General features: G+C 44.2%; 1 protein-coding gene across 5 annotated transcripts in view; it reads left to right on the forward strand.

Moving 5' to 3' along the window:
- Positions 1-12,901, forward strand: part of GLCCI1 (glucocorticoid induced 1) — a 400,242-nt gene that overhangs the window by 114,278 nt on the left and 273,063 nt on the right. For 3 of the 5 annotated variants that reach the window (XR_014970042.1, XM_085630890.1, XM_085630888.1), the window contains exon 2: positions 5,280-5,431. Coding sequence is in view for 4 of the 5 variants with exons in the window: in XM_085630890.1 (XP_085487016.1) it covers positions 5,280-5,431 (152 nt within the window). In the remaining variant the exon portion in view is untranslated. The remainder of the gene's footprint in view (positions 1-5,279; positions 5,432-12,901) is intronic. The other 2 variants (XM_085630892.1, XM_085630891.1) reach the window with 1 other exon arrangement.

Raw genomic sequence — 12,901 nt, forward strand, 5'->3', positions numbered from 1 at the left:
CAGAAGTAACTGAAGGAATGCATGTGTTGGTCTTTACACTCTCGCGTCCTCCCACAAATCCCATATATAGCACGAGTAAGGGCTTCATAAGTAATGAATTACTCCACTGGCAGGCATGACTGTTGTACCAGTTCACCAAAGGTAATTAAAGCATTTTTTTTTAAACTGTCTCCGAGGGTCACCAACCCTACCTCCGTCCAGTTAATCTGCCTTGAACTAAAGAAATACAATGGCTCGACATGAGGGAGTTCCACCAAATAGAGTTCAGGAGCGTAAAGGGACAGTGCATCACATTCCTCGTCACCAGCAGTCCACGGCAGTAGACAAAAGAATCACCGGGTGTGGAATCCATTTTGCTAGACGGAACAGTTTTGTCAACAGGAAACCCTGGTTGGATTCATTTCCCACCGGACCAAGATCCGCTAGGCCCACTCCATCAAACCTTCTTGTGATCCACTGGAATTGAGCTGCTAGAAAGTACAATTCAAAGTCTGAGACTCCCAGGCCACTCTCGTGGGTGGCGACCGAGGGTAGCCAATGCAACCCTCCCGTGCTCGCCATCCCAAATCAAGTCACAAAGAAGTGCATTAATTCTCTGGTACTAGGAACCCAGAATTTTCACCGGAAGAATTACAAAAAAAGTAGAAAAGTCTGAAAACCATTCTAAAGGGCATCGTATCTCAAGCCAATCAAAACTGACAGTCTACATGTTATGTTATCAAAATTTCTAAAGCCACTGTTACCCTGAGGTGTCCTGGCGCTATGCGCTATCTACCAAGGCGAGCCGATTTAAGACATTAGAAAGAAAAGGTTCTTTCAAGAAAAAAGCCAAGTTTTTAAACCCTTTCTGAAAGGAAGTAGTCCAGTAGAGTTCCTAAGATGAAAAGGGAGATTATTCCAAGCCTTGACGGCACAGTGGCGGAAGCTCCTACCACCCCAACTGAGTTTGTGGTAGCGGGGGAGAATAGCACGTTTAGACTGCAGCGATCGCAGGGTTCTCCCCGGCACATACCACTGAATCGAATGTTTTAAGAAGTCAGTGCCAATGCCATTGAGAGCTTTAAAGACTATGCATAAAGCCTTGAACTGAATTCGAGCTGCCACCGGCAGCCAGTGTAGAGATCTGAGTCCTGCCTTTACTGAGGTGAACCTGGGTGTACCGGTAAGTAATCTGGCTGCAACATTTTGCATGGTCTGGAGTCTAGACATATTTTTTATGAATGTTGATATAGAGACTGTTACAATAGTCCAGTCGCGACAGAATAAGTGCCGTGACTGCAATTTTTAGACCATCTTCTGGAAGAAAGGATTTAATTTTACGTAAAAGTTTAAGTGTAAAAAAACAAGAAGAGACAACTCTACTAACTTGATCCTCAAAGGACAATTTTGCATCTACAAGCACCCCAAGGTTTTTTGCCTTCGCGACTGGGGCAGGAGGTCTTCCCATAGAGGTCGGCCACCAGTCTGATGTCCAAAGGTTGGCAGTGTTCCCAAAAAGTATGACCTCGGTCTTTTCATCATTAAGCTTGAGGCAGTTTGCTGCCATCCAGGCAGCTATTGCCTGCATACAGTTGTGACACTTAGAGGCTGTTTCAGCCTCTGCCCCCTTTTTAATTGACAACACAATTTGTGTGTCATCGGCATAAGATGACGGCTGGAATCCGAAAGATTTAACCAAGGTGGCTAGCGGGGTGACATATACATTGAACAATGTTGGACTAAGTGAAGACCCCTGTGGAACCCCACAGGGAAGGACAAAGGGCTTAGAGCTATTCCTGCCGAGATTCACCGTTTGTGATCTATTAGCTAGAAAGGATTTCAAGAGATCCCAGGCCCTCCCTCTGACCCCGACCGCTGTTAGACGGTCCATCAAGACTTCATGATGGACCGTATCGAATGCGGCCGAAAGGTCCAAAAGGATGAGAATGGCAGCGCCACCCTGATCTAGGGTCCCCCTGATCTCACCTGTGGATTTTAATAGTGCCAGTTCGGTACTATGTTTGGCACGAAACCCGAACTGTGTGGGGTCCAAGGATGAGTTCAGTTGCAGAAATTGGCTAAGTTGAACATTCATGGTCCTCTCGATCATCTTACCCGGGAAGGGAAGACTAGAGATGGGCCTGTAGTTGCTCGGGTCCTTTAGGTCTAGATTAGGTTTTTTCAATAGTGGGAGAACTGAAGCAATCTTCCATAGAGCAGGGAAGCAGCCGGTTTTAAAAATGGAGCGGAACAATGGGGTAAGGGCGTCCCCAATGATATCCGGGGCCAGCCTCAACACTGAGGCTGGACAAGGGTCCAGCGGAGAGCCGGAGCGAATCTCAGAGAAGAGCTTAGTAACTCCAGGCTGATCTAAAGGTGTAAAATGGTCAAGAATGAGGAGGGGTCCGTTGTACTCTCGGCGCTCTGTTAACACAGCCTGGTTAAAAGGTATAGGCGTGAATGTAAAGGATGAAAAAATAGTTTAGACCTTTTTTAGAAAAAAAGCGGCCAGGGATTCACAAAGTTCTATACTACTTTTAGTTTTAGGACTAGTAAAGGAAGTTAACTGAGAAATAGTTCTAAACAGCTCTTTAGAGGAGGAGCTAGCGCCTCTAATCTGTTCCCCGTAGTAGAGCTTTTTAGTTTCAAATAATAGTTTTTTATATTTAGCAAGGGATGTCTTATGGGCCTCCCTGCTGATATCACTGTACTCTCTCCTCCATGCTCGTTCCAATTTTTTACACTCTATCTTTTGGTTTTTTAGATTTTCAGAGTACCAGGGGGCTGAAGGATGTACCCGCTTAGTAATGCACAGTTTATCTGGCACTAATTTCCTACAGGCCAGGTCGACCCAGTCTGTGTATATGGCTGCTGCCTCATCCATGTCATTTACAGGAGCAGGTAATGAATCCTGCAAAAGATTGCTTAGAGCAAGGTGATCAATGATTTTCCAGCACCTAGTTTTTAAAATGGCTCTGTCCAATGGTTTGTGATTATTGGATAGGGTTTGTTTGAGTTCAAATAGAACAGCTGCTTGGTCGGTCCAGGTGAGAGGTAAAGAATTTGAATAAACAAGGTTGGGATAGTTAGAGAAGATACCATCCAGAGTATGGCCTGCGGAGTGAGTAGAGTCTTCTACTAACTGTTTGAGTTCTCCGCCGCAAAATATTTGCTGCAGTTTAATGTTGTCGGGATCATTCAGATCTTCCAAGTGAAAATTAAAGTCACCCATAACAGTGAAATTCTTAGTACATAGTCCCTCCTCTAAAAAAGAACCCAAAGTCTAAGAACGCACCCCTGGGCCCAGGGGGGCGATAGAGGAGGACGCAGTTAAAGGTCTCATGATTTGAAATTTGAGTGTTAACTAGCAAGGCTTTGCAGGTCTGGTTGGAGGCATTAGTAAAACTGGGTCTAAGGGAATCATGATAAAGAACTGCCAGTCCACCACCTCTCTTAGAGAGTCTATCTTGGGTAAAACAGAAGAAACCAGGGGGGAGTAGCTTTAAGCAGGTCCGGCCCTGAAGCTTCATGGGACCATGATTCAGTTATGAAGCCTAATTTGATATTATTTTCTTCCATGAACAACGCTCATTCCACGCTATGCTTGATTAGCGACCTGGCGTTTAACAGAAGGCATTTAATGGGTGGCGGAGCGGGTCGGATGGTCTTTGTGTTATCACAAAGGGTGCTGTGAGTCTCAGAAATACTGGGCAAGGAAAAGGAACACTCAGGACAATATACACCCTGTGCCTCCTTCATCAAATGCGGGATGATTCTAGGGCAATGTGTCCTTGCACGCTCATGTGCCCATCCTAGGAGCTGATCCCTTGAATATGTTAAAGAATAGGATAAAAACAGACAAGGGGCAGATGCCCTGAGCCCGGGCCGAGCGTCGACGGGCGCAGAAGTGCTTCCCTTCGGCACGTCAAATGCGCGCGTCCGCTGCGCGGTCGCGTCAGCGTCATGATTTATAGGCCTGACAGTGAGAAGCTAGACCGCTACCCGCCAAGATGGCGGTACCCCGACAATGATACCCCCAATGAGCAACAGTAGTGAATGGAAATTCGTCCGAAGGCCAATGAAAAGTGCAAATCAGCAAATATATTTAAAAACAACAAAGGTAATCGCAGTCTAAAAGTAGGTTAAAAATACACAATAGCAATGCAAGCGATGAGTCACCGACCTGGCGAGCGTTAAACACAGCTTCGCCTCAGGCGGTAGCGCTGAGGCATTAGGAAGTGTCATTAACACTAGCCTAGCTAAAATATCTAGGTATGAGGGCCTAAATCATAAAAGTATAAAGTTGGGTACATGGTAATCGAAAGATGCTGCAAGGTTGTACTAGAAATATATTCTGCTCCTTCTGCTCGATCACTCCTTTGTTCGATCTATATCTGGCGCGAACCCTTATGTTGTACTATATTCTCTGTACTGCCTATTTTGCACATAAGCTACTTGCTGTGAAGCTCTCCGATACCCTCGGGTCCAGCTAGCGCTGTACAAAACTCCTTAAATAAAAATATAAAGGAGAAGAGGGACATTCTCCTTTTCATCTGCTGAAAATTTGTGACGAAAGGTTCCATTTGATCTCACTGAAATGTTGGAATCTATTTTGAGAAGTATATCGAAGTTATATTTGGCTAATCTGCTCCTGAGTTTTTTCAGAATTACAGTTTTGCTGTGAACTTACAAATGAACTTGATTTTAGTAATTAGAGATGAGACAGTGGTGGAACAATCTTGTGGAGAAGGGTTGAGTATACTTGAAAGATAATGAAAAGGATTGTAGCCCTTATTATTTGCTTTCCCTAGTCTTTGACTTGTTTGTGTATTATTATGTTGCTCTCCAGATCGTGGTACCATTGTCATTCTTGTATATTTCTGCTCCTGATCCCTAAACCTTGATAGCTATCTGTGTGACATCCTTTGATGGCAAACAATATGACACACCTGTTTTGGGGCATTATGGAGCGATGCTTTAATAAAGGGGAGAGTAATTCTAATTAGATGTCACAAGACCATACAATCATAAAAAACATCAGAGCAGTGTTTTTAATACAAAAAGCCTTTGTAAGCACTATAAAATAATAAGCGTTTAAAATTGGCTTTATGCTGGTCGGTGAATCTTTATTTACACTTCTTTTGAAGTTCCAACTCACTAAAGCAATGTAAATAGTTACAACAATTAAAATAAATTATTGTTACCTTCGTGTTTCACACATATTGCTAGTGGCCCACCCTGTAATTGGCAATAGCTTCATGAAGCCTTTATTGCATGAATGTTGTCTTTTTATGTTGCAGTAGACAAGTCAAAAGCTCATAAAATCAGAACATCAAAAGCTATAAGGAGAACTTCATCTTTGGACACAATAACCGGACCCTACCTCACAGGACAGTGGCCACGTGACCCCCATGCACTCGACCCTTCATGCATGAAAGATGAATCCACTCAGGTATCGTGACAACTTGCCAGGTTATAGCTGTGTAGTAATTTAGGCCTATGTGTTTTAAGAAATTGTCTGCTTTGTTGGGGCTGTAAACTGACTGCATGCGGCACATTTACATGTACTTTTTTTATAAATAAGTGTACCTTGGAATTGTAAAGAAATGTGTAGCTCATCATCGCTAAGTTAGGTTTGCCTTGATGGTGCTTGCACCATTTATAGTAAAATGTACTAGTCTGCACAGAGAGGGGGGCAAAAAGTTAGCCATTGACTGTTGTTGGGCATAACAACATAGATGTTTATTCTCTCCTCAAGATTTTAATTGGTAACACAGACGTGTCAGTCTGCTTAAAGATAGTTGCTCTTTTAAATCCCCCCCCCATGCCGTGCATGCACTTTTAATAAGTCTCTGGCACCTAAGGGCAGCAAGCACCACATACTGCTAGCGGCACAATTCAGCTAGGATCCGGGCGAATCAGTCTCTAGCTCAAAGGAAATCATGCACCCCTTTTCATTGAAATTGTGCCATCTGAGTGCATACACTAATTCAGTCACTGCAGTGGCTGCCGGCACTAATCGTTGGTGGTGCGGCAGGAAGCGGGGGAGGGGAGGTGAGATGGGTATAAATTAAAAACTTACCTCCTGTCCGCGTCGTATCTCTGCACTCCTTCCTCCGGCCGGAACAGGAAGGACACCTAGGCTCCCCCGAGCCAATCACAACGCTGCAATGCAACGTTGTGATTGGTCTGAGTGAGGTGGATCGGCGCTCAGATGGGAAATGGGGGCCTGGGCATATTCTCTACCCAGTCTATAATGCAGCATGGGTGGAGAGCATGCTATGTGCGCATGAATGTTTGGCCAGCCGAAGGCGGCTGGACGAGCATTCATACACACGCAGTGAGTGAAAACCACTCCTTCTCTCCCCTGCTCCTTCTGCAGAGTAGCCCCGCGCACTTCCCAAAGCTGCTGCTCCCGCAAGAAGAAGAAATAAAATGATCATAACATTGAGTTATTTTATTTATTCTTACACTGCTGAACAGCAGTGGAGTGACGCTCCTCCACCTTAGCGGAGGGGCCGGCACTGAATAACAGTATGAATTAGTGTAAGAGATGTAGATGGCAAAACACACAATCAAACAATACCTGACCACTGCTCTGTCGTTACTTGCTTTGCTGTCAGCAGTCCATTCACTTACTAATGAAAACTTGTCTTTTACATTGCGATTTGTTCCGTACGTCTGCTGTTCCTATGTGCTCTGAATAACAAATGTTACTGTTTACCCGACAGATGCTGCTAAAGTTACTAACCTTGGCATGTATGGTTGAGTCGCCCTTGATGGGTTTTTAAGTCAACGATGAGCATTCAGTTCTCCGAGCTGTCCAGCTCAGCTAGTGCATACTTAGTAGACACAAAGTTTAGTTAAGGTTTGCTTGTGATGTATGATCCAGTTCTGCGCCTCTGAACGTAAACATGACGTGATCATAAAGGGGCCAATATGCCCCCACCAACTCCAGGTAACTGGGCTAATTTTTTGGAGAGAGGCTCAGAACTGTGGTGACGGTGCTGCTGCTGTGCAGTTAAAATCTTTGCTCTTGGCTTGTTACTGCCCAGGTCCATTGATTCTTGTTCTTACCTGTAGCCACTGCTGTTTATTATTACCTGGGGTTATTCGTTTTCTTTGGTGCCTTGGGTCGTTGTTATTCTTTGTCTTGATGCTCTTTCTGCCTTGGGCCATTGGTTTGAGTGAATGCTTGTGCGTTGTCTGTGTGCTTGGGTGGCAGTTTGTTTTTTTTGGCTTTGTGTAGGTGATGGCTCTGTGGGCGTGGATGTTGGAGTGTATTTGCCTGTCTGCCTATGTGCCGGGGTCGGACTGGCCTATAGGGCAATCAGGCTTTGCCGATGGGCTGGTCTGACAGATTAGTGTGTGGGCTGGTTTTTAGCAGCTGTTGGCCGGTTTTTACTGTTGTTTTTCCTGATATTACTGCTTTTTTAGCTGTCTGATTAACTACTTTTGCTTTGGTGCCCAGGCCCATTTGTTGCCCAAATCCGACCCTGATATGTGCATACATGTATAATTTATGTCAAAGCGTGGAAAGATATTTGGGTCTGCGTGTGTGAATGGACTTTACAGATCACATACCTTTGTCCAAGTGTGTTCGTATTCGATTTGTATTGCATTACTATATCGGGGAGTTTGATTCATAACAAATGTCAGTTTTATTTATGGACTTTTGAGGACTCCTTTTAGTTTGACTAGTGCCATGATTATGCAATAAATAAACACCCACTATACATAATGAAAAGTAAAGGTGTAGAGGTTCGAAACCTCATATTAGAAGTCAAAGGGGCTCATTCGCTTGCTGTCATTAGTATACAAATATGTATCCTCATGGCTTTGGACGAGGCCTTGATGCCATTGTTGTCTTGATATTGAAGTTTTATGCAAGATCCTATAAAACATTAAAGTAGATTTTTCATTAAGACTGGTAGAAATATTATTATTGGGATAGACATAAAATGTGGCGATGTGTTTGGAGCAAAAGGCTCTACTGCTGTAAAGTTGTGACAGCTGAAATTACCCAAGAGCAGTTTTGGAATTTTTATAAATTTCAAATTCCTCCATGTACTGGCATTTTTTCACGTGCATTATTTAGTACGTGTGCTCTTTCACATCTTTGAGTGATGCAGTTGCACTTTAAAACCTTTTTTTTTTCTCCTCAGCGAAATGTTTCCCCTGTTGTGAGACGAAATTCTCCTACACCCTGGTTTACGTACAAACCCCCACCATAAAGTACGATTTACCTGCATACAGTAATACATCTTTCAGCTGTATATCCAAGGTAGAAGTGTGCAACAAAGTACTTACATCCTTGCACGTTTGTGTGTGTGTTCATCGACTTTCGAGCTTTTCAAGATATCCTCACCCAAAAAAGCACACTCCTCCAAATCTTGCAGTTCTTTACCAGTTCTGTCTCCTGCTGAGTTCTGGTATTCCTCCCATGATGTTGAACTTATTAAGCCTCTGTGGGTACTGCTCGGCCAAAAAGATATAGTTTGGTATTTTCAGTGCATTAGTTCATACGAATACCTGCTGTGGTGTTGTCCGCTAAAAATGTCTTTAAACTCTGACCCAGACTGCACGTTAATCAAACCTGAATTTCTTCAGCATGTTTGAATCTCAATCCAGGAAACCAGGACTTTGTCCCTGTAAATGGAAATCGAATAACCATATCTGCTGCTTAATATGAACCTGTAGATTTTGGTCTCCTGTTTCGCCCTCCACTAAAACACAACATTATAGTAACCCTGGGCGTAGTTCACGAAGTAGCACTTCGCGAAGCTACGCAAAGTGCAGTTCGCACTACGCGAGCTCCGCGTAGCACTTCGCAAACTGCGTAGTACCTTGTTCGCACTGTGCCAGATGTCGTTTTCAATGATTGCACAGTGCGGACAAGCAATCATTGAAAATGGCATCTTGCACAGTGCGAGCTGTAGTTTTCTGCTGCTCAAGTAGATTTTTACTCGAGCGGCAGCTTTCTCAACGCGAACTGGTAGTTTCTCATCGCGAGCGGTCGCAAGCATACGCGACCACTCGCAATGAGAAACCTGACCTCCTCGCGTTGGGAATCTCGCCGGGAGGTTTATTTTCCATGCTCGCGATCGCCAACTTGATGTTGCTGATCGTGAACAACGAAAAAGTCTCGCCGGGATGTCATTTTGCTTGCTCGCGGTCGCCAACTTGACGTTGAGGACCGCGAGCAAGCAAAAAATGACCGCAGCACTACGCAACACTACGCTACGCGTGTTCGCACTGTACTACGTGCAGTTCGCGTAGTGCGAAGTAGCGCGAACTTCGCAAACTACGCGAGCGTAGCGCTTTGCCCAGGCTTGCATTATAGTTCCACCCCAGTTGACATTAGGGTTCATAATGCAAACCCTTTCTTCTTATGTGAACGTCCAGGCCCTAGTTTTGTCACACAATGACAGAAGCAACATTCTACTCACTGCTTTGCCAGAGTCCTCAGTGACATTTATCAAAGCAGTGATTGTACTGATCACAACCAAAAATAGGTTGATGACAACCCCATGCGTGTCAGAACTGCATTGGCTCCTCTCCCTCCCAGAATACATCTCTGTGTTTAAGTTTAAGGTGCTCCACTTGAGTAAACCCGACTACCTTTCCGCTAAACGCCGCTGGTCAGCTGGGCACTATTTCGTAGTAGCACACCCCTAACACAGCTTGTTATTCCAAAGGCTTGCAAAGAACACATTAGTCAACAGGTTTTCTCAGCACTTAGATTGACACTTTTGAATGACCTTTGTTTTTACATTTTAGACTTGGTAGCTCATTGTTGCATTTTATGAAAACCACCTTGTCAAAATGTTCCTGCACTCGTAGACTGTATCCCTTTCCTTGTCAGCCTAACCCCGTTGTGATACCGTGTTTTACATTTTTTTAAATTCATTGTCTAATATGAATTTCCGATGTTAATACATCTGCATGACTCTCTAATTTCACAAGGTGGCTAACTGTTCTGTTGCTATGTACAGAACTCTGCTGCCTGCTCAGGGGCCACTCCTCCGTTTGAGCGGAGGAGCATCGCCCCACAGTCGAGAGCTGAAAAATAAAATGGTAATAAAGTTTATTGCCATTATATTTTTCAGCAACCGACCCGTCCTGAACTGACAGGGCGGGGCCGGCCATTGCTGCCGAGTGGTAGCAGCATGGAGCTGTGCACTTTAAAACGCGCATGTCCCTTTGGCCGGCTGTCTTGCGACATCCAGATAGACATACACATTTTAAAGGTCTCTAACCTAGCTGTCTTAGACAGCTGGGTTAGAGAAAGCACAGGCCTCCAGTGCGCTGAGAAGCGCTGAGTGAGTCCGCTCCATCCAATCCATGGGCTGCTCTCATGCTGTTAGCACCGGGATTGCTTAGAGGAGGTGGATGGGTCCTGCGGAACAGAGACGACCGGTGGAGGAGGACGTCGCATCTCAAGGTAAGTGTTTTGTTTTTATTTTGTATTTGTTTGCCTTCATTTGGCAATTATATCTTGCCATTTCACCTTTAGAAAAACTGTATTCTGACACACTTTATTTTTTCCTCTGGGTGTCCTGGCCCTCTTTTCAACTCTTAGGGCACCCCTGTGGAAAGTTTGTGCCTAATAGGGCTGAAATAGAGACCTGTTTTACTTGCTGTTGAATGTGGTTAAAAAAGGGAGCTAAACCAAATGAGTAATGGGTGCATCTAGCTTTATTGCCTGCTGTTCTGAAAGGACAAATCTGAACCGAAGGCCAGATAAGCAGTGGTTCAGCATTCTAGACCTACGTGTAATCACCAGTATGTCTAGGAGGATTAAGAAAGTATCATTTCCTTTGTCCACTCAAGTATGAATCTCATTCCAAAAGCCGGTAGTACTCCCAGTGTCACAATAATGACCCGAAGGCAGCCTGCATGGGAGAAAGATGGAAGTATGGCTCCGAAAATGACTTACATTTGTTACAAGTAATTTGTCCTTAAAGTTTCTTAATGCTGGGTGCCCAGCGATCTTTAAGTTGTTTGGTTCTATAGATTCATGCTTCGCTTTTTGAACAAAGGGGCACCACACAGGAACTCCCTTTTTCAGCTAAAAATAATATTAATCCTTGATTGAGTGGCTCAATTATACCAGCCAATCATACCAAAAAGAGAGCATGCTAAAAGGAAGGAATGGAATTTTTTGTGTTTTTGTTTTTCATATTTTTGTTGCTAGTTAGTCAAAATATAGGGCAAGCAGTATATCTGGCTGAAAACACTCCTTGAAAACTTTGTATTTAGAACAAAACAAAAAAAGAAAACGGGAAATGGTGCCCCAGAGCAAATCATACACACATTATAATGAAACCATGCTCCTTTAAGAATATTGAAGGCGACCCTATCTGATCATGTCCAGCAGGGTGTTACTCAAGACATCGTGAGCACATTTCTTCTTTGTTGCTACTAACTCCAAAAAGGTTTTGGAGTTTTAAGCTCATTAAGTATCTATTGATGCTTCCTTTCTCTTTGCACCCTTTCTGAGGACACAGTGTTTTCCCCTGGCATTTCCTCGGTGTGTGTTTCCTCCCAGTGCTTTTGGTCATTAGCAGGCACTCTTTGATAAATGCCAAGCCTATGGATGTAAGGTGCTGGAGTGCAGTCCACAATATCTGCATGGTGCATCTTCCTGACTCTCACTCCCTCAAGGACTGTAGACTTCGATAGAAAATGTCATGTATAAGGCTAAGGGGCAGACAAGGGGATCACCTCAGGGGGTTGCCTTGAATGAAAGAGGCCGGCCACCATTTCACCGTCTGTGAAACAACTCCCCATCACCAACACCCCTGACTCTGGCTAAGCTGCTCGACGTTGCAAGGCAGGAGTTCATGAGTTAGGAACTCTTACGGTCAACATTGGGGGTCTCCCCGTCACCCAGAGTGCATCCCTCCTTTACGAAACATATCACCTTCCACTCCTAAGACTTAGAAGACAATCATCCCATCTTCTTCATCTCTTGTGGATATGAGAGATGTAGCAGCCGTTATCGCTTTGGATGATGACCAGGCTCGTCTTCCTGCAACGTCTCCTGCGCTTTCTTTGGAAGTCCCAGTTTTCATGAGCTTTCAAACAGAGCTGTGTGAAAGTTTTATCTGCAGACTATAACACCTTAGGTCAGCATCTCGATTATTTTTGAGTCATCATCATAATCTATATTGTATAATTACTAAAAAGTTAGTCATGAACAAATTTAAAACCCAAAAGCGATCAACCTTAGTGAACATGCAGGAGTGTGGTATGTAAGTGCATAAAATGAGGTGTAGAGTGCACTAATGCCCAAGTTGTGACATGTAACGAACCAGAGTGCCTAGCAACCATGCAAGTGTTTGTGTGGTGCACAAGGCCCAATTTTGAAAGCTGTGCCCTGGCGATGCCAAGTGCAACCAAACTACTCTGAGAGATGCTGTGTGATGGTTAAGCGCCTTGTATGTGCACGCAGCGGTAATATGCGATGTGCCCCAGAGTAAAGCTCCTGCACATGCTAAAACTAGGGTGTCAGGCCATACCTCATCATACCCATTCTCGCGGGAGGAATTTTTTAGTTTAAAGTGCCACATGCTTGGTCATAAAGTGTTTAATAGTGTTTAGTGTGGCTACATAGTGTGTATTACCCTGATATAGGAAATCTTTTCCACTTGATTTAATCTTATGGGAGCAAGATGTTCCCTTAAAGCGCCACATTCTAGATCAAAAAGTGCTTCGGAGGCATGCGTAGCAATAACGTGCGAAGTGCCCAGTGTTTAGAGATTTTCACATAATAAAGCCAGTTCATCAGGCCATGGCTATCATAAGCAGTCACACTGTGGTGCTGAAGGGTTTTTAAATGATCGAATGATCAAAGAACTTGCAGCCCATGCTAGTTCCATTGGGACCGCTGTTGTATAGATATGTGCTAACGCCTCTT

The sequence above is a fragment of the Triturus cristatus genome, chromosome 10 (genome assembly GCF_964204655.1).
Source record: "Triturus cristatus chromosome 10, aTriCri1.1, whole genome shotgun sequence".
Taxonomy (NCBI): Eukaryota; Metazoa; Chordata; class Amphibia; order Caudata; family Salamandridae; genus Triturus; species Triturus cristatus.